Source organism: Scomber scombrus, chromosome 10 (genome assembly GCF_963691925.1).
Source record: "Scomber scombrus chromosome 10, fScoSco1.1, whole genome shotgun sequence".
Lineage (NCBI taxonomy): Eukaryota > Metazoa > Chordata > Actinopteri > Scombriformes > Scombridae > Scomber > Scomber scombrus.
In genome coordinates, this window is record NC_084979.1 from 16,070,915 (window position 1) to 16,092,299 (window position 21,385).

At 40.6% G+C, this 21,385-nt stretch overlaps 2 protein-coding genes and 1 long non-coding RNA gene across 8 annotated transcripts in view; 2 read left to right on the plus strand and 1 right to left on the minus strand.

Annotated features, from left to right (window-relative positions):
* The window catches only part of fmnl3 (formin-like 3), a 31,301-nt gene extending 19,188 nt beyond the window's left edge, over window positions 1–12,113 (plus strand). For 2 of the 4 annotated variants that reach the window (XM_062426678.1, XM_062426681.1), the window contains 18 exons: window positions 449–557; window positions 712–788; window positions 1,261–1,354; window positions 2,882–2,956; window positions 3,053–3,163; window positions 3,282–3,431; window positions 4,054–4,155; window positions 4,361–4,724; window positions 5,024–5,116; window positions 5,196–5,320; window positions 5,408–5,610; window positions 5,702–6,005; window positions 6,092–6,172; window positions 6,266–6,395; window positions 6,497–6,657; window positions 6,819–6,920; window positions 7,684–7,776; window positions 7,865–8,898. In XM_062426678.1, coding sequence (XP_062282662.1) covers window positions 449–557; window positions 712–788; window positions 1,261–1,354; window positions 2,882–2,956; window positions 3,053–3,163; window positions 3,282–3,431; window positions 4,054–4,155; window positions 4,361–4,724; window positions 5,024–5,116; window positions 5,196–5,320; window positions 5,408–5,610; window positions 5,702–6,005; window positions 6,092–6,172; window positions 6,266–6,395; window positions 6,497–6,657; window positions 6,819–6,920; window positions 7,684–7,776; window positions 7,865–8,146 — 2,656 coding nt within the window. In that variant the 3' untranslated portion in view covers window positions 8,147–8,898. The other 2 variants (XM_062426679.1, XM_062426680.1) reach the window with 2 other exon arrangements.
* Window positions 12,114–12,234: 121 nt separating this feature from the next.
* The window catches only part of lrp1ab (low density lipoprotein receptor-related protein 1Ab), a 92,380-nt gene continuing 83,229 nt past the window's right edge, over window positions 12,235–21,385 (minus strand). For both annotated transcript variants that reach the window (XM_062426677.1, XM_062426676.1), the window contains exons 80-89: window positions 21,192–21,368; window positions 20,852–20,992; window positions 18,477–18,650; window positions 17,653–17,814; window positions 17,296–17,467; window positions 16,861–16,962; window positions 16,655–16,728; window positions 16,477–16,570; window positions 15,531–15,675; window positions 12,235–14,144 (exon numbers count right to left, since the gene is read on the minus strand). In XM_062426677.1, coding sequence (XP_062282661.1) covers window positions 14,007–14,144; window positions 15,531–15,675; window positions 16,477–16,570; window positions 16,655–16,728; window positions 16,861–16,962; window positions 17,296–17,467; window positions 17,653–17,814; window positions 18,477–18,650; window positions 20,852–20,992; window positions 21,192–21,368 — 1,379 coding nt within the window. In that variant the 3' untranslated portion in view covers window positions 12,235–14,006. The remainder of the gene's footprint in view (window positions 14,145–15,530; window positions 15,676–16,476; window positions 16,571–16,654; window positions 16,729–16,860; window positions 16,963–17,295; window positions 17,468–17,652; window positions 17,815–18,476; window positions 18,651–20,851; window positions 20,993–21,191; window positions 21,369–21,385) is intronic.
* On the plus strand, window positions 16,662–18,276 carry LOC133987354 (uncharacterized). Of its 2 annotated transcripts, none has more exons than XR_009925567.1 (3): window positions 16,662–16,737; window positions 17,666–17,825; window positions 18,074–18,273. It is a non-coding gene; the product is annotated as an uncharacterized LOC133987354 (long non-coding RNA). The 2 variants fall into 2 exon arrangements; XR_009925568.1 differs by having other exon boundaries at window positions 16,683–16,815; window positions 18,074–18,276.

Here is a 21,385-nt window from a genome sequence, read left to right on the forward strand (position 1 = left end):
TTTTAAGTAGTATGTTGAAAACATAAACAATAAATATGTATTACATACATATATATGTATGTATATGATTTAGAAAAGCTGGATCTTGAGACTTTGTGAAAGCCATTTATAAACTGCAAAAGAAAAGTAATATTATGTGCGCATGAGGCCATACAGTTACATAATAGCAGTCTCTGTGCATAGACCGCGGTCTGTTGAAAGCAGCAAGGAAACCAGGCATCCCATGATGCATCTGTAACCTCAAAAGCCATCTAAGTTTTTTTCTGTCAGCCCTCATTCTCTGTAATTTACTCTTGCTGCCTCTCTCTATGTGACACATTTAAACCAAGAGAGTTATGTGAATGCTAGATAGGAAATAAATGAAACAAGCTGTGATGAAATGTAAAGTTAAACACTGATTTCAGTTATTGAATCTCTACCAAATATTAACTTCTGCCATCTGTTGCAGCTATGGCACAGTTTCGAACAGCAAAACCATCAAGAACTCCCGTCTTGTGAGCCAAAAGGATGATGTGCATGTGTGCATCATGTGCTTGAGAGCTATCATGAACTACCAGGTACCAAACGCTCCACAATTATATATAGGCCCGTATACAATCTGACACGTATCTGTCATAAAAGTGGATTATGTGTTTCCTGTGTTGTGAAGTGCTCAAATACGCAGGTTTCTCTGACCACATCCTGTTCTATCTCTCTGTCTTCTTCATGCAGTATGGCTTCAATATGGTCATGTCTCACGCACACGCAGTCAATGAAATTGCTCTCAGCTTGAACAATAAGAACTCACGGTAAGAACTGAGGCCCCCTGTCTCCATAGACGCAGGGCTGGGTCAAACAATGGGAAAAACCCTGCAGCCACTTCATATGATATGCCTCCGTTTCTCAGTGGGGCTCGGCTTCTCTCTGAAGTTGGGGATCAGAGGCGTATATACAGGCTGTTAGAGGAATGTTTACTAAAGGAAGATTAGTGGTAGACCACTGGGGCTGATCACTTCATAATGAAAACTGGGAGGGTAAACACTTAAAAGCTATAAAGACCTGTCCTTGCGTCAGACTTCAGTGTGAATTATAGATTGAAACTACTTCATGTTGATGTATTTGCACTAGTTTTGAGGATTGCATGCATAACTAGACATACTAGTAGTTTAGACTGTATAAATATTATGTTTTTGAACCTATAATTACAGAGAGAGAGTAGTTCATATTTGCAGTTGAACTGTCCAGGTATGTTGTCCTAATGAGCATCTCTTGTACTTCCAGGACAAAAGCCTTGGTCCTTGAGCTGCTGGCTGCCGTCTGTCTAGTACGAGGAGGCCACGAGATCATCCTCTCAGCATTTGACAACTTCAAAGAGGTGCCTGAAGCAACATTTTAATCCAATTTGAACCATTACCACCTAAAGTTGCACTGTTTATAATACTCATAATAGTCATAATACACAGTAAACCTTGTGAGTATTGAAAAGACTAAAAAACAACTATTATTTAAATTGCCATAATTTACCACATCACTGGTGTGCATAGAGGCCTGAAGGAGCCAGTATAGTGGGATGAAAGTTGAGGAGCCCTGGGAGTTTCATGTCCATTGAGGGTGTAAGCAAAACTCTGTGGTGGCCTATCTGAGGTTATTAGTCTCATTAAGACACCAGATGTGAGCTAACCTTGAACAATGATAAGGATCAACTCCCTGATGGGAGCCAGTGGACCACAACGGTTTGCTTAGCCTCTCAGTTTCTGCCTAAACAGTCATCTAAACACCGGAACAAGATAATTACCCCACAGTCTAAAGCCCCAGAGAAATTCAAGAGCAAAACAACCCACTAGTTAAATGGTATTGAGAGCATATATTTTCTAAAATAATACATTAATACATGGCAATAAGTCTCAGAAATCTTACAAAAAGGCCACCAATGATATGGTCAACCACAGCTTCACAGTAGTAGTTAAGTATTAGGTCCACAACCATCACTATGTCCGGTTAGGACTGTGAGAAATGTTCAGGCATGGATTTTTTTTTTCACAGTACTGACAAAACACTTTTTAGAGCTGGAAAAACTGTTTGTTTTTCCTTTCCTCTTTCAGTGTATTTTTATGCAGAAGTTGTGGCTTAAAATATCTGTCCCTTGTCTTTATCTTTTGACTCACTTCACTTCCCATGCTTTCTGGTAATCGGAAGGGATTGTTCATGCAAATGGAGTAAACTGTGCTCTGTTTAGGTACATCTAATGGATGAATTATGTTTAATCCTGTAATGTGTTGAATCACAGCTAAATATGTTATGATTAGTCACAGGAAGTAATGTAGTGGTAGTGGATATACAGTATGTACTGTATTTGACCTTTATTTTTATTGCATAAACTCAAGACACAGTAAAATAACACACACACATAGTGGAAGAAATCAGAGGTACTTTTAGATATATAATTGTGGTATAGCCAGCACTAGTGGAGCCAATTTCCTCATAAATACTACTGTTTTCAATTGCAGCTTTGCTGTGATATTCTCCATTACATAAACCAACCTTTTGCTATTAAAAGCAAAATGCTTATTAGAGTAGAAGAACAGAAAGTGCTGTGTTCGAATTAATACACCAAAATCAACTTAATCCCTTTTTTGACATTGGGGCTTGGGGTAATCCTAAAATATATGGGTGAAGTCTCCAACCAAGCCACAAGCCTGACAAAGCATGCCAATAAATCATTATATTTTGACAGGAGAAAAAGAGTTTTATTTATTTTTGACTTTCTATTCAAATTCTCCCCATGTTGGGCTTTTTTAATTTTTATATCCGGATTTGAAAGTTTCCTCTGTCCTTCAATTTAAAATCATTATATGACAGCATTTTAGATAACCTCTGTTTTGCTGCATTGTTTGCATTTTAGGTCTGCAAGGAGAATCATCGCTTTGAGAGACTGATGGATTACTTCCGCTGTGAGGAGGGAAACATAGACTACATGGTAAGATTGGCTTTATATTATTGATAAATAAATCATTTTTGATGTGTGTCCACTTCAATATATTTCAGTCTACATCTGTCTGTGTCTGTTGTGCAGGTGGCTTGCATGCAGTTCATCAACATTGTGGTCCACTCTGTGGAGGACATGAACTTCAGAGTCCATCTGCAGTATGAGTTCACCAAGCTTGGACTGGATGACTACCTGGAGGTAAGGTGACGATATTGTGGTTAAAATGGGCATTTATCAATAAATAAAGTGTCACATGGAAATTTGTACAGTGTGTGTACAGTATTACTAATTCTGATTCATTCTCCCTCATGTCAAGAAATGTAAACACACAGAGAGTGACAAGCTGTCGGTGCAGATCCAGGCATACCTGGATAATGTATTTGACGTGGGTGGTCTGCTGGAAGATGCAGAGACCAAGAATGCAGCGCTGGAGAAGGTGGATGAACTGGAGGAGCACCTGTCCCATGTAAGTGCACCACCCAGTCTGGACCACCGACACAGCTCACTGGGCCCATTTATGAGATTGTTGTGGTTCACCAGCTATGTACTTAACTTGGCTGTTTCTACATGGCAATTAGAATTCTACTCAGTGTTTGCATTTCACAAGTGGTTGAGAATAATAACGGGTTGGAAAACGCTTGAAAATATTGTGCATGTAACAATCTTAATATTGTTCTCACATTGGCTCATTATTTCTGGGCACTTGCCTTTGCATCCCACACTGCTTTGCAAAGACCTTCTACACATGGAGAGGTCGTGGGCAGCCCTGACATCATTCTAGGAATTTCATAACAAACTCTGCTGTCAGGGGTCAGGATTGATGGGGGAAGACGATGGTGAACATTCTTTGTTAATGCCAATACAGCATGTGTAATCTGTTCAAATTCATAAGCAAAAGCAAAAGCTGTGTCATGCCATTGCTGCGTCATGCTGCTGCTTGGTATATCATATTTCTCAGTGATGATGCTCAGTGTATGGGGGAGAGTAGGGAGAAGGGAGTGGACCTGGGAAAGATGCCCATGCTGTGGATCAATACTTGAATTCACCTCCTCTCATCTCTTTGCCACTCTCTCCATTGTCTTTCCCAGGTCACGGAGAAGCTTCTGGAGGTTGAGAATGAAACAATGATGAAAGTAGCTGATCTGGAGAAGATGGTCCTTCAGAAGGATAAGGATCTGCTTGTAATACGGGTAAGCTAACAGAAGTGATGTTTGTAATATTGCTTGCCTGCCTTGCCTCAGAAAGGCTTCACTCTCTGTGTGTCAGTAAAAATCTGTTTCAGATGCATGTAGCTAATTGCTGTGATAGCAAATTAGGTCAGCAGGAAACAGGATGTTTCTTTGGCTTGTAAAGTCATTGTGTTGCTCTCTTTATCGCCCCCTGGTGACTATCCAGGAGACGTACGAGTCGACCAACACCCAGGTCACCACCCTGAGGAGGATGATCAAGGAAAAGGATGCCGCCTTCCAGAGGCACTTCAACATCGAGAGGCGGCTGCTGGAACTGGAACAGCAAGGCACCATCCGTTTGCACAAGAAGCCTGATGGAGACATTGCCATTGAGCCACTTGGTGTTGGGGGTGGTGGTGGCAGTGGGGGCCTTGGGATCCATCTGGGTGACATCAGGCATCTATCTTTAAGTTCAACAGCTGGGTTAACAGAATCAGGAGTAGCAGACACCAGTTTACCCCCAGCCAGTGAAGCTCCACCCCCACCTCCTCCACCTCCACCACCGCCTCCTCCTCTTCCCTCTGCCACAGGTGATGACTCGCTGTCTGGTGACACATATATGTGAAGGTTGACTGCGTTCAACTATAGATCCTCATTGGAGGTCTATGTTCAGTTCCCCTTTCTGTGTTAATTCGTGCCAAGCCAGGTGGCGGGTCATAGTCAGCCCAGACAGGAAAAGGAAATACATGGCTGGTTTGTCTTGTGTGCAGGCAGACAGACAAGAGAGCACAGGAGAAACAGCACTGGCTGTTAAGCAGTTTTCAGCTTTTTTGTTCTGATTTAAAAAATATAAAAAAAGCCTAAATATTGTGTTCTACATTAATTACAGGCTCGGGTGCACCAGTCCCACCACCGCCACCTCCTCTTGCTCCACCTCTGCCAGACGCTTGTCCCTCAGTTATTCTGAGTTTGGGTCTGTCAGGTAAAAGTGCTTTTAGATACTCTCTATTTCACTGCAGGTCACAGAGCAAAAGATGTAAACAGATGTAAATATTTTACAGCTATCAGAATTAAGAAGCCCATCAAGACTAAGTTCCGCCTGCCTGTCTTTAACTGGACGGCCTTGAAGCCCAATCAGATCAATGGCACAGTCTTCAACGAAATTGATGACGAGCGTGTGCTAGAGGTAAATCAAGCAAATAAAACTCCATTCACAGTTAACACTGATGTCTTTAAGTTCAGAACAAGTTTGTTAACTGTCACTTGTGTGCAGGAGCTGGATCTGGAGAGGTTTGAGGAACTGTTTAAGACCAGAGCCCAGGGTCCCATCGTAGATCTGTCCTGTACAAAGAGCAAAGTCGCCCAGAAGGCGGTAAACAAAGTCACCCTTCTGGATGCCAACCGCTCCAAGAACTTAGCCATCACACTGCGAAAGGCTAACAAGACCACAGAGGAGATTTGCAAAGCAATAGAGAAGTATGCATGTTTTCAGGACTTACAATACATTTGTGAACCATAGTCATCATATCCAGTGAACACATTTCTAATATTTGTCATGTCTGCTCAGGTTCGACCTGAAAGCCTTACCTGTCGACTTTGTGGAGTGCCTGATGCGTTTCCTGCCCACGGAGGGGGAGGTCAAGGTGATGCGTCAGTATGAGCGTGAGCGGCGTCCACTGGACCAGCTAGCAGAAGAGGATCGCTTCATGTTATTTTTCAGCAAGATTGAGAGACTCACACAGAGGATGAATATCATCACCTTTGTTGGAAACTTTACTGACAATGTCAACATGCTAACACCACAGCTAAACGCAATCATTGCTGCTTCTGGCTCAGTGAAATCCTCTCCAAAGTTGAAAAGAGTGCTTGAGGTTTGGAGTGTTTATTTATCTGATCTTTTTATAGCAGTATTTGTTTTGATTATGCATAATAATGAATTCTTCTGGTTTGCATGTAGATCATCTTAGCTTTGGGAAACTACATGAACAGCAGCAAAAGAGGCTGTGTTTATGGTTTCAAATTGCAAAGTCTTGATCTGGTGAGTATTACGGAGCAAAGTCTTGTAGACATTTTGTTCAGTATTGCTGCAGTGCTTTTTCTGATAATTCCATTCATTTCTTATGTCATACAGCTGCTGGACACTAAGTCTACAGACAGAAAGATGACATTGCTCCACTACATAGCTCTTATTGTGAAAGAAAAGTACCCAGAGCTGGCCAACTTCTACAATGAACTGCACTTTGTGGATAAAGCTGCAGCAGGTGAGTTTGCCATATGAAGGTCTAAAATGTTGATAGCAATGTGAGATTTGTGTACTTTAGAAGTCTTATGATAAAACATTTCTTCTTGACTGTGTGCAAAGTATCTCTGGAAAATGTGCTGCTGGATGTCCGGGAACTGGGCAAAGGCATGGACCTGATCCGGAGAGAGTGCAGTCTGCATGACCATTCGGTGCTCAAGGGCTTCGTCCAGGCCAGTGACACACAGCTGGACAAAGTACAGAAGGACGCCAAGACAGCAGAGGTAATCCACTGTCCTCACCTCATATCCTCAAAGTATCCACTGGGAAGAAAATAAAGCAAACCTCTGTTTGACTGACCTCTAACACACAGCCTATCATGCCTCCTAACTCGACATTGTTTACAAATATTGCTTCCACTCTGGCACTGTCCTCCCAATTCTAGGAAGCCTTCAACAATGTGGTGAACTACTTCGGAGAGAGTGCCAAGACTACTCCCCCCTCTGTTTTCTTCCCTGTGTTTGTGCGGTTTATCAAGGCCTACAAGGTGAGTGCAGCAAGCAGAAGTAGCATCTATGTATATTTCCTCACTTTTGCACTGACAGGGTGCAGCTTCTCTCCTGGTCAGATGGGAGGTTCCCTGGTTTAAGCCTATTCTCACTGAGAGCAGAGCAGGGCAGAGCTTTGGCTGCCTCTGTGCCACAGGACGTGGCGTATCGTCCGAGGCCAAATAACAGGAAAGACCAGCTGGGTCTGACTCTAGAGCTGCAGCTGTGGTGTTTAGACTGGCTCTTCCCTTTTCTCCCCTCCTCCCCTTTACCCCCGGACAGCCTCGCCCTGCCCCACCACACAACAGACTTCCTGAGATTGTTCTCAGTTTGGATTTATGGGATCTGCTCAAGGAAATGCAAAGCACAAAGATTTATGTGAACAAGTGTGTCTGTCTTAATGTGTATGTTAAAGGGATAATTCAACATTTAGGTAAATACGCTAATTTTGTTAATGTGAAGCCACAGCCAGCAGTCAATCTTTAATATAGATAATGTCCAGGTTGATGGATCTTGTTAACTTTAGATAGAGCAGAGTTAGCAATAAAGTGAATAAGTCCAATTCCCCAAATAACAATCTATTGCTTTAAAGCACATTTAGTGTATGTGTAAAGTAGTTGTGTGTGTTTGAAAGGTTGAAAGGGGGAGGCAGAGGGAGAGAGGTTACATTTTTAATGATTTTAATGTTCATTCAAGTGCGTGTGCCTTGTTTGTGTTCAACTCTTGACCTGTTTTCTCCATCCGTTTTTCTCATCTCAACAGGATGCAGTGGAGCAAAATGAACAGAGGAAAAAGCAGGAGCAAGCAATGAGAGAAAAGTTACTGGCTCAGGAGGCTAAACAGCATGACCCCAAGGTACAGTCCGAATCAGTGCTAAATAAAGCTTTGTCGTGTGTTTAAAAAGCACAGTGAACAGTTCAAATGTCTCCTTCCACTGGTTCAGGTCCAGGCTCAGAAGAAGAGGCAGCAGCAGCATGAGCTGATTGCAGAGCTGCGTAAGCGGCAAGCCAAAGACCACAGGCCTGTGTACGAGGGCAAGGACGGCACTATTGAGGACATCATCACAGGTGGGACAGACAGTACCTTAAAAAGGCCCTGTGTGGGCGCCGGCAGCCCCGGTCGTCGCAGGCCAAGGATGACTGTGGTTATTCACTGCTCAGCTCCTTTGAAGTGCACCTTGTGCTACGTGGTGCAGACACCATCACATCTGGAGCACAATATTTGACAGCACAACAGTCACTAGTTACTGCATGACATGCTGTCTAGTTGGTTCTGACATGCGCAACCAAACCTGTTGAGCCTCAGTATATGTACACTTTCAGCTGAACAGCTTGATCCCAATTCAGTAAATAGATCCGTATGTAAAGAAACTATTTAAAGTCAATATACATAGATTTTTAGGGGATTTTAGAATTTTTCAAAGTATTTAAATCAGGTCATATTTTAAATGAAGTCATTTTTGATTGTAGAAAATTAAATCCCAGGGAAAATGGATTGGGGGTTATGCAGCGGGAATTTTCTCAATATACCATTATGACAGTATGATGGGGCTTTAATGGCAGAAGAAGAAGCAGTATCTACAGCCTCAGGACAGCACATAAGCTAACCGATGTTTTTTGTCAATGTCATTAATCAGTGCTTAAAAATGTAAATAATGTAAACGTTGCATTAATGCCAATTTTTAGTTTTGTTAATAATTCCTCCATCCTAACTACTATCAGACCTGTAACAGCTACTTGTGCTGATGTAACTCCAAGACATGCTCAGTGCATCCTAATCCTATTAAAAACCTGCACTGAGGGTTTCACGATGTCCTCCTCCATAGATCTGTGCTGCATATAGAAAGGACTTTTAATCAGGTTTGGTCAGGTTTATTACAGTCTCCTGAATGAAATGTGAAGGTGGTCCAGTGTTTCCTACCCATCCCCCAGAAAGGCAGTGTTTCAGGTGTGACATTTTTTCTCTCCTTCCCACTCCTCCTCCCCCAGTACTGAAGAGCGTGCCCTTCACAGCCCGCACTGCTAAACGCGGCTCACGGTTCTTCTGTGAAGCCAACCTCTGTGACGACGCCAACTGCTAGCCATTCCCCCCTAATGCCAAGGTTGTCCAGGTGTCTTTCGTACGCCTCCTGACCCCATTGTGCATGCAGCATGCAGCATGCAGCATGAACCCCCACCCCCCTCCATCCAAACTCCCTTGTGTTCTACTTCAGAAGACTCCTATCAGATGTCTGGTGATAGGAGTCAGCCAAACCTCTTTGCCTGGCAGAGAAAAAAAAAAGTTGTACAGAGTGTCAGAATATTTTATTATTTTGTGAAAAATATGCTGATACACTCATCGTACAATCAGATATAACTGTGATAAACGATCAAGTATGAGCATTATGCATGAAATCTAAAAGGCTGTGCATTATTTGGGCATATTTCTTAACATTTTTTCTTTTCATGAAGATAAATTCAACAATCTTAACATAAAGAGGTTTGGCTAATTTACCAGTTTTAATCAACGATGCCATGAGACTAACTTGTTTGGTGTTGGTTTCCGGCTAACATGTGACTCTTCTTTCTTCAACCACCACTGTTTTATTCTACCCCCTCCTCCAGCTGAAAAGAAGATTAATGAAAGTATTTCCCACTCCTAAGAGAGGGTAAGGAAGGTAGCCTGGCTGCAACCCGGCCCGCTTGGCCCTCCAGCTCCTGTGTGCTGCTACAGTGATGTCAGCTGCTTCAGCAAAAAAAAAAAAAAAAAGCTTTACAGCACAGAGATTTGCTTTACTACACAACATAGACAGATAATGGAATGATAATTGGAGAATATATAAGAAGCCTGTTAAAGGATGTTTATTAGATTCAATATTTCTTTCACCCAACAGCCATTACAACATGAAATCTTTTTGTTTACATTTTTATTTTTTTATTGTTAGCCTCAGGGAAGAATCCCCTGTTCACTCAAATATAATAACATCATCATCCTCACCCCCCCTTATGTGTTGCATGTCGTTCAGTGTTCATTTACCTCTTACCTGTCAACAATGTCCGCCATGTTTTGTCTTTGCTAACTGTCAACCGCGGTGCGCTGAACAGCTATTTGGTCAACATGCTCTAGAAGAAAGTCACACAGTGAGTGAGATAAACACAAACACAGTCTGTGTCCAGAATTTGTTACGGATCTTAAAGGTTTCTGTTCACTTTAGACAGCTTAATTGTTGCAAACTGAAGAGCTTGTTGACCATCTTACTGTAACTGGAATAATGATGCCTATCATTGTTTACTGCTGCATTGTTAGTGTCATAACTACATTCCCAAAGCCTTGAATTTCACATTCTAGTCAGTTGAAATACAAGGTTATGGGAATGTGTCGTTTTGTGTTCATTCTGTATTGTGTATGTCCTTATTTTATAATTTTGTATTTCTAATTCACAGTTAATACAGCTAAGGTTAATTGCAGAACTTTTTCTAACACTGAACTATACTGCAGTATATTTCCTAGTCATTTATTACCACAAAAAATAAATTAGAAGAAGTTTGACCTCCGGTTCCTCTAACATATGTGTCCCCCTGCCCTGTCTATCACCCCCTCTCTCCATGCATACTCACAGATCTCCGAAACCAGCCTTTCCTGCGAGCTGACGCATTGATCCGGAGCGGTTGGAAGAGACCCTAAACCACTTATTCGTCACTTATACTCCCCTCCCCATTATAACCCTCCTTCCCTGTGTCCCGACGGTCCATCTCAACCCTGAGGCTGCAGATCACAAAGACTGAAAAGAGGGGACAGGACAGAGCCCTTGTTTTAGCTGGGTAATTTATTTATTTATGGAGGCCCTTCACAGACACTTTAAGTGAGCAGGCATCATTACAGAAGCACAATGGGCTGCTCCTCTCTGGCTGCAAGCACGAAAGACTTTCCCTGCTCTGTTTGCGCTGAGGCATAGACCAGGACATACAGGTGAGGTGAGTTGAGGACTGGTGGACCACGAAACAGGAAGAACGCTTTCTCTAAACAAGTGCCTGCCAACATGTGGATCTTATTCCCAAGACTATTAATTTCCTCAGATTATGCAGTCATACAGTAGCAGGATTTAGACTGGGAGGCAGCCAAGTGAAGATGCCAACTCTGCTGCTGGGACATTTGCCTTGAAGACACTCGCAAAACCTTCCTCCAAATAACAGAGTAGCTTGATATGACAATGAGACATTTGGGGACTGTTTCCTCACATACATCACATTTAATCAAGACTTAATGTTGACACTTGTTTATTTAGATTTCAAACTCATATATAGCTGGGAGTAAAAACTATAAGATTCTTTTTTTTCTCATGGATGAGCTAGCCAAACCAAAATGTCTCGAATGTCTCATGTTTTGCTTAAGAAGTGCCTTTTGTGTAAACAGTGTTATTTCTTGTGAGTCAGCCATAATTTGTTTATTTTACACCTTTCATTTGTTAAAGATCGTATTTTTTATTGCCTTGTACTATAACATTGTCCTTATGATACTGACAAGAAATATTCAAAAGGTGAAATTTCCAGCTTTAAAGGCACACAACAATTAGAAGGTTAGGGGACTAATGCAAAAAGGAGAACTTTGAAGATGGAGTCTTTATTTACCTCTCTAGTACATAATTGCATTTAAGCTCATAACAGTTGACAAGTTTTTTGTGCCTTGTCCAAGTGACTGAAACTGAATGTTATACCCTGACAACACTTTCCGTCACATTCTCAAGTGACATTTTGGAAGTGACTGAAGACGATGATTCCACACGGACAGCTGTTTAAGGGCTCAGATGATGTCGGGTTGACCTGCTATATGTGGTGATGGATGAAGGATATTTTAAAGCTTTTTTTATACCTTTATCTTAATAGAGATAATCCCTTTCCTCCTAACAGACTGTGTTCAGATATGATATTGGCACAAAGGGACCGACCGTCTTTACACTACTTAATTTGGCTTAACATTGTATGACACTATTCTTTAAGTGGACCTTTATATTAATGTACATTCCAAGCAAGAACTTTACTTTTGAGAAAGAATGATCCATGATATTGTCCATTGACTGAAAGATGACACTTCCTGTTTAATAAATAAATAGATTATGTAATAACTACAAGACTGTCATTACAGTGCCGGAGTATTAAAGCAAAAGGCTGCTGGTCTTTCTTTGATGAAGCAACATTCAAACAAGCAGTTTCTCTACATGTTCATGTTTTATTTCTTAACTTTTTTTTTAATGGATAGTTGATGTTAATTTATGATGTTTTCCAGCAAGAGATAACGTTCCTTCTCTCCAAATGACGGACAGAGCCACCGCACATGTCTACTATAAAAATCCATTTAATTTCTTATATCAAAAAGAAATAGAATCATAACAAAACAATCAGAGCCACAAATATCCATGTGGGTTTTTGCCACCAAAAAAAGAATTTCTCCAACTGAAAGATGATTGTTCTAATTTACATGGTCTGGTGAAAATCTAACAGAGCATGATGTGTAAAAAAAAAAAAAAAAAAAAGAGGGAAAAAATACTGTTAACAAGTGAGGGGCAATGCCAGAGTGTTTCCTCTAGGATGGATGTGTCTGAGCACCATGCAGAGTGATATGGCAGCTATAGCCCATAACCTCAGTTAAAAGCAGCGTGGTGAATAGTGTGACACACTGTGAGAGCAACAATTTTAAGACTAAAAACCAGGCAGACAGACAGATGGTTAGCGTTAGCAGCAAGGCAAAGGTATTAACATAGGAATGCTTATCAGGAAGCTGATCAGTCCCCTTCCTGGGAATGCACTTAACAATGAGCATTAACCTAAATTAGATATCCATGTAATTACATACAATTTAAAACAAAAACAAACAAACAAAAAAAAAGTCAACTCAATCTCCGACAGAAGTACGTACCATCAAACGGTCTCCCTGGCCTTTCCTGAAAGTACATTTACAATCAAAAGACAAGGAACAAAAGCTAAATGCAACCATTCTCAGCTAATTATTCATCGCAGATAATTTTTTATTTTCAGTGATGACTGGAAATTCACAGAAGCTTGCTGTCACTCCCAGATAGAACTTTCTAGAACAGTTAAGGAGCAAAATCCAGCTCCTGTCCAGAGTGTCCTGCAGTAGGCTAAACCAAGGCCACGGATATCCATCCCAGACTGTTCATCTTGGAATGTGGACTTTTATTACAATCATCTTCATCCAGAACACTCACACACCACCTCATTCATTGCTGACACAATGTATGTCAATTGTACAATGACTTTAAAAAAAAAAAGAAAACTGTTAAAAAGTACAGACTGCTATTTGTTACTGATGTTTGTATTCCTGGGTATATTTTCAAGACACTTTGTTAATAGGTTTATATATATGCAAATATATATATATATAACTTTAGTCTGTGCAAGGAGGTAAAAGACAATCACTTGAATGTAGTTCTCTGAGACAACAGAACGTACACTGTCTGCGATGCTGAGTCCTCCATGTGTACATGTGTGCAGTTAAACAACATCTCATTTCTCACCCAGCCTCGGTCTCCTTTCAGACCTCCAGCAGCAAACGTACATATACACATAACAAGAAAGACTGAGCCGGACCAGCATCCAGGAAGCATTCATAGTGAGCACTGACACTTCTCCTCTCTTTCATGAACAACAAAGACTTGGCATCGTTTTCTAGGATGGAACAATATTCTTTTTTTCCCCCTATACAATTCATACAAAAATAAAAAATTAAAATTGTTCCACTGCCATTTGTATCTCTCTATCTTTTACATTTGCACAGAGGTAGTGGCTATATGCATGAGAGGGGAGGGAGAGTTGTGAGGAGGAGGTGAGCAAAATTAAAAAGAACTGAATAAATGTCTATAAAATGGTTCCTTTTTGTCACCAGAGGATTTTTTTTGTCAAAGAACAAAATATAATACTGCAATCACTTAAAAAAGTAGTCCTTCATTTTATACATTTTATACAGTGTTCTCGCTTTTTTTGTTGCTTTTCTTTTCAGTTGGTAAAGGCATAAGATGAGAGAGCTTTTTGGCTCAGCACTGGATTGGGCAGGGCAGGGCAATGTTGGCAGAGTTCAATGTATGCCGAGCTCTATGCCAGCGGGTCACTCATGTCCTCATCGCCCTGGGAGAGAAGCTCCTTCTTTTCATCCGTGCTGGCCAGAGAGTTGCGGCTGTTGTGGGCGCCCATGTACAGGGTGGCATACACTGGGTTGGTGAAGTTGGTGGGCTGCGGAGCAAAGAAAATTACATGTTGACTCAAAGGGCAAGAAGGGCAGAGATTTCTTTTTGTAATCTGAAAGCAGCATTTACTGCATTTTGTTCTTTGAAAGGTTCTCTCAGTTCACATAAATTACAAACATTTTCTGTCTTAAACAAGAACAAAACATTAATGTTGATGTCGTACTGTGTGCCTGCCTGCTCTGGTTATTGTTTCAGGAGATACAGTTGTCAGATCCTAACTAATCAGTAGCACCTGACTAGTCTCCAAAAGGCCCTTTTTCCATCACATTGTTTATTCTGTTTTTCCTTCATATAATTTACTTAAAAGGTACCCTGTGGAGTTTCTGATTTCTTGTAGCACCATAGGGCTGTTTTTTCTATGAGTGGATTCCCAAGTTGGTTGTCTCATGCGTGTGCACAGGGACACACAGCGACACATTATACGGTTCTGCCAGTTGTTCAACAATATTATGATGGTTGTACTGCACCAAGAAACACAGCAATGTGCCAGCAAAGGCAGGGAACAAGAAGACTGCAAGCTAGTAACCATGGATGTAAACAATGCAGGATTTAAAATACTTTTTTTTTTTTTTTTTATAAATCGGCTTTGCAAGTGTTTTCTGAGGAGAGAAATACATTCAACACTTTTGTTAGAGCATAAGATTACAATGCATTTTTCATGAGTAACAATGTTAACTTTTATTTGTTTGCAAGAAAACTCCACAGGGCACCTTTAACCCTTAGATGCATACGTGGGTCAAAAATGACCCGGTGAGGTTGTTTTCTTGCAATATCTTCGTAATGAAAAGTTGTTATCATTTCAGTTTCCAGTTATTCCTCAAAAAACATGTTATTGATTTAAATTTTTAACTTACCTTTTATACATTTTACGTAACTCTAGTTTGTGGACCACACAGATTATATATACATGTTAAAAAAGTGAAAAATAAATATATTTCAAACATGAAATCATTCTTGTGTGGACCAAAATATAATACAAAATATAATACAGATGATTATTCTTAACCAAAATGACAAAAGTAGCCTAAAAACACATTGATTCTAACACAGGTCATTTTTGACGCACTAATGCAAGAGTGTAGGGTCCAGTCACTCGTGCATCTAAGGGTTAATAAACTTAAGCTTGGTTCCCCTTACTTTGTTTCATCCTTCATGCAATTTCTTCTACCACTTCAATACAATTACAAACTACTTACTACTGAAGAAATGGCAACACAGATGGTATTCCATTCCCTTTGTGTATTTGGTTGGCCTCAAATTTCATAAACTGATGTCATACCTGAGAACTAAAAAACATCTACATGGTGAGTTACCACTAGGTGTAGGTGTATTTGGGTGAACGGACGGAACAGAGTTTGTCCAGCTGTGTTACCTTGTCTGGGTCCAAAGCAAAGTCTGAATCCAGGAGCTCCCCAGCATCATCGTCAGGGTCTCCCTCGTAGATCTTATAGGCAGGGTTCCCAATCTCGACATTCATGGCTCCATTGGTCATTCGGTGGTGCTGGAAGCCCTTGGCACTGCAAAAACACAGCAATCCACAAACAGAGTTACCATCTAAGCTATAAATGTAGATGCTACTTGTTTATAAAAAAAACAACTAAAGATGATCTTTTTTGGGAGTAACCTTAAATTACACACATCACAGTGGCTAGAAGATGATCAGAACTTGGCATAAACCAGGTACTGACTCAGCACCAGCAACATACAACCCACACAACCAAGACAACACTTGATCAAACCCAGAGAATATACTGTAGCATATCTATTGTGGAGAATGCTGGATTTTCCCACTGCAATTATTTGGCTGTTTGCAAGCATATAAACATGATTTATAGATGCACTTTTGTATATTTTCCTATGCAAGCACATAGCATGAGCCTAACATTTACACATGTGAACAGGGGAAAGTATGGAGATGCAAAAAAGACAAAACAGTTCAATTGTTTGTGCATCACCAGCAAAACTATTCCAGATAAGAGTCACTAGATTCCTGTGTTGCTGGATGGGAAAGCCCGTGGGAGGCAAACAAGAGGCAGGCAAGGACAAACAGATTGCTACACACGACTAACAAAATGGACAAATGGATTGACAGACAGCATGGCCAATCTGGCTGGATATTGGGGAAGGGAGGGGACAGGATTTGTATGGTCAACAGGTGAATTATGTAACCCTATTAAGTTACCGCGAGCATTGAGAACGAGATTTGCCCGGCCATAGAGACCTGGGAGACAGGAAATAGATGGTTATCAAAAGGTAAGAGAAGCTAGATAGCATAGGTGAGAGGAACAGATGAAAAAATCTGAAAAAGAAGGACCTACCCACGCATTCTCCGCTTGTACCACAAGATGGCACCAACCACCAGCAGTGCCAGTAACAGGAGCAGAAGCACTGGAATGACGATGGACGCTGTGCCTGCAGGTGAGCAAATAATGTGAGCAAATAGGACCGAAGTGCATGTTTTATTAAGAAAACTCTGTTTGGACATTTGTAACTCACTTCCACTGGAAGCAGAAGAATCTACAGAAGCAGCTGCAACTTCACATCTGTATCCTGTCCATCCTGTAGGACACCTGGACACAGTAAGCCAGAGTTACTAGGAGTATGTGTGTTGATATGGGCAAGTTTGAACCACAGAAAAAGAGAGACAGAAGATGAAGGTAAATGCTGGGTTGTGTTGGGTCGGGATGGGTCTTATATCTTACTTGCACTGAGGGAGCAGTGTGCGAGGGTCAACTGAACATTGTCCATTTGAGCAGTAGTCTAAACAGGAATAGCAGCTGGGTTGGATATGACCATTGGGACAGCTACACACAAACAAACACAGATACATATTAATTAGGCTCCTTCAGAGTCCTGTTATAGCAACATGTTCTTTCAGAATATGTTCAAAAATCAAGCAAGGGTTCTACATTCGGCTTTCTACATACTTTAGGTGATGTAATGTGCTTTTTAATCAGGGTAACTTGTATACGATGATGCCTGTCCACATAGTACTCAGCAGTCCAAAATAAATGTTAACAAATACTGACACATCTAATAGGGGTATATTAGGGGTAATATCTAAATCACAGGAGGTCCGAAGACAATACTGTTCCTGTGTCTAATTTATTTTGTCAGTGTTTCATGTGGGAATTTACCTGCAGGAAACCTCCCCTGAGGGTGACGTCAAGCATTTGCCCGTTCCACAGAATTGACACTTGTCCAATTCACAATGGTGTCCGATATACTGAGTGGAGCACAGACACAGTTTGGTGCCATTGGCAGTTTGTAAGCAGGTTCCACCATTCTCACAGAACCCTTCACATTTACCTGAAAATTGAGAATGAGAGATGATATGAGACATTTTAAAAGTGACATATTTTTGTAAATTAAAAGGTTTGCTTATATTAGTATTATCTGAACATCATGTAACAGATCTTTTTTTAAATGAGGTATAGCAAAAACTTTTCAGCTACATATCTTATTGTAAAACATCTGACAGTGCTGCCACTTACTGTACTGGCACAGGTCTCCCTGGTATTCTGGTGGGCAGCTACATGTCGGCTGGTTGCCGATGTTGACCGAGCAGTTGCCTCCATTCACGCAGTAGTCTTTACAAGTGTGGCGGTTGCAGTTGGGTCCTGTGAAACCTTTTGGGCATCTGCAGGTAGGAGCACCTAGGAAACAGGTAAGATATGATTTATAAAGTTAAAAGAAATCTATACAGGCAAATGGGATTCAATACAACTGCATTTGCATACACAAAGGCTGCTCTTGGACTTATATTTTACTTCATTTTGTGATTTCTTCCAGTTTTACCTTACTTTTACTAGAAATGTAAACTGAATTTGTATATAATAGAATAAATGAAGAACCAGAGAAGAACAAGAAATGGGGATATGTGGAATTCATCTACTTCCTCCCTCTCTTCCGCAGGCTTTCAGCCTGTGATTGCTGTTGCTAATGAATACTACAGAGAGCTTTCCTGCACATCAAATGGATGGAGAGAAATTGTACTAACAATTTTCATAGCATGTAAAACATGTTTGCTCAGCTGCCATCTGTGGTTTCACATAAATGCTTCTATTCTTTCACATCAAATTTGACATTTCATGTTTATTTTACTTAATAATTCACAAATTAGGGTATTTCCCACCATGGCTCCACTTATTCAAAGTGCAAGTCTGCCTATTTAATAACCTCTAAATGGAATAAGGTTTCCCAACCCACAGTGGTTTAGAAAAACACCACTGATGCCAAGTAAGTAAAGGTAAACCCTTTTTGAATTAGGTGTTCACATCACACTCCATGATTACATATGAATGTGTCCTACTCTTACCTGTATGAGAAGCAGTGCAGGTGCCTCCATTCTTGCAGTAGTCCCTGCACTGGTTGATCTCACATCTCTCTCCAGTGTAGCTGGGCTGGCAACGACATTTTGCCACCTGACGAGCATTAAGGAAGCAGCTCCCTCCGTTCTGACACTGAATATCACAGGAGCCCGAGGGGGGAGCTGTAGAGGGGGGGGAACAGTTTGCATGTTACATATGAATGTTAAGACAGCCAGATATAAACCTCCCAATAGTGTAGCTAATGTGGAAGTAGGTATATGGTCGTTGTTCTGCTGCTCAGTAGTCTGCATTAGGGCTGCAACTAATGTTTTTTTAAATTAATTAATAAATCTGCGGATTATTTTCTGGATTAATCAACTAATTGTATGGTCTATGAATCATTAGAAAACAGTGAAAAAAGTCCATTACAATACGCTAAATCACTAAACAATGTCTTGTTTTACAATCCGAAACCCCAAAATATAATAAAAATAATAAAAATGCAGTTACCATTAGCCTATGTATATGGAAAGATTGTGGAGAAGCTCAGCTATTTGAAAAAATAGAAATTACTAATTACTTTTGTTTTTAAAAAGTGTATATATATATATGATATTTGTTTTTTAGAAGGAAAGGAAACACAAATAAGATTAAAATAGCAATCTGATTACTTTTAAACTGATAACTTGTAATCTGATTACTCTCACAAAAGTAATGTGATTACTTGTAATCTGATTACTCTCCCAAAAGTAATATGATTACTTGTAATCTGATTACTTTCCCAAAAGTAATCTAATTACTTGTAATCGGATTATTCTCCCAAAAGTAATCTATTTACAAGTAATCTGATTACTCTCCCAAAAGTAAAGCTGATATTTTGATTTGCCTGGCTGAGTTGATATATTGCTTTGGTTGATTTTGATAACTATCCTGAACCGCCATCTGTTTTTGCACCCTGTTATCATCATCACCACATACTTTTAACACCTTCAACGTTGTGAAAAAAAACCCCCAACAGACCGAGGTCACCATGTTGCCTCTGGAATGAGCTGGTTTATTTGCCCGAAACAGTCCTGACAACAGAGCTCCTCTGTCTGCTATGTTTGTGTGCGGTGGTGTCTGCCAGATAGCTTCTTGTAAACGTCAGTTGAACTACTTGAAAAAACAATACAAATTAAAGCTGCAAGCAGCGATGAACGGGCCCTCGCCCCCCCCATGCATGTCGGGCTGTGGCGCAGTCGGAGGGCGCGCAGTTAGACGTCTTCATTCGCAGGCTTTTATTTGACGTTGCATGATGTGGTGAAATATCACTGCCTGTGTCCACTGTGGCGCTAGAGAGCACCCACCAATTAAATGTCATGTTGTAGTATGTGATGTGGAGAACACATCCTGTAAATTTCATATAAATCGGATAATGTTTTTCATATGAGGCTGACTTCCTGTGTCCAGTAGGTGGCGCTAGAGATCACCCACCAATTATATGTCATGTTGTATTGTATGATGTGGAGAAGACATCCTGTAAATTTCATATAAATCAGATAATGTTTGTCATATGAGGCTGACTTCCTGTGTCCAGTAGGTGGCGCTGTGTATATGACACGGTATTGATGCATAGACGTGTTCAGGGCGGGACCCTCTACATGCGTGATCAATTTGGTGTAGATCGGACGATGTCTGTAGGAGTTCAAAGGATTTCCTGCTTTTTGGCGAAGGATGGAATGGCGAAGGAAATTGTCGGCACCGCCACGCCCAAACCGAATCCGTAATCAGAAAGTTTTTTTGAACTTTTCATCTCCAATGTCTCAAGATGATTCTGAGTGAATTTGAAGTCGGTCGGATGAAATCCCTAGGACAAGTTCGTTCGCCAAAATCGCACATATTTTTCAAAATGGCCAACTTCCTGTTGGAGTGACGTCATGGGTCCAAGAGACTTTTTAGTGCGTCTTTACACGATACATGTGTTTACCGAAATTTGTTTTTCTACGTCAATCTGAGTCGAGGGGCTCGTTTTTAAAAATTTTCTAGGGGGCGCTATTAATCCATTTTGCGTCGCCCATTTCAGCGATCCTTAAAATATCAAATTTGAGTTTTGGGGCACGTTTAGGCTGTCAAAAAGGCATTTATTTGTTTTATAGGAACTATAATAATAATCAGGACAGATGCAATAGGGCCTTGCACTAGTCAGTGTTCGGACTTTTAGAAAAGCAACAAATTCTCACATCTGGGAACCAAGAACCATCAAATGTTTAAAATATTTGCTTGAAAAAAATATTTAAATGACTTATTTAATCAAATTATTGGCAGATTAATTTTCTTTCAATCGATTAATCATTCATTGCATGATTGTTTATGGTGCGTGTATATTGTGTGTAAGTGGACTTACAGAATGGCGACTGAGTGGGGCTCACTCTCTCCACACATGTGCCATTGTCAGCAACATAGTTGTTAGGACAGGTACACACTGGTCCACTGGGGCTGAGCAGACACAGCCATTCACATTTCTTCCTGTCACATGGGTTAGTCACTGGTGCAAAGAGAGACAAAACAGTAAGAAAAAACGCATAAAATGTATATAAAAAATACACTTTAATAGTAGTATATTTATTTTCATTAAAATTCTATGCATCGTATGACTGAGGATGCAAGACAAGAGTCTACTATGTGTGTAGGAAAAGAGTAAGCCTATTCAAGAAATAGTATAATTCTTCATATTTGACACTCACTCTCCGGCTGCTTGTAACGGTGGTACAAGACTATGTCAGTAGCGTGGTTGATGCCTGTGGTGAGATTCTCCATGTGGCCTTTTCCAAACTTGTTGACCCGGAAGACAAAGTTATTGATGTATGTGACCCCATATATGTAGTCCTCAAAGATATCTATGCTAAATGGATGGAGCAGGTCTGGGATGGGGGAAAAA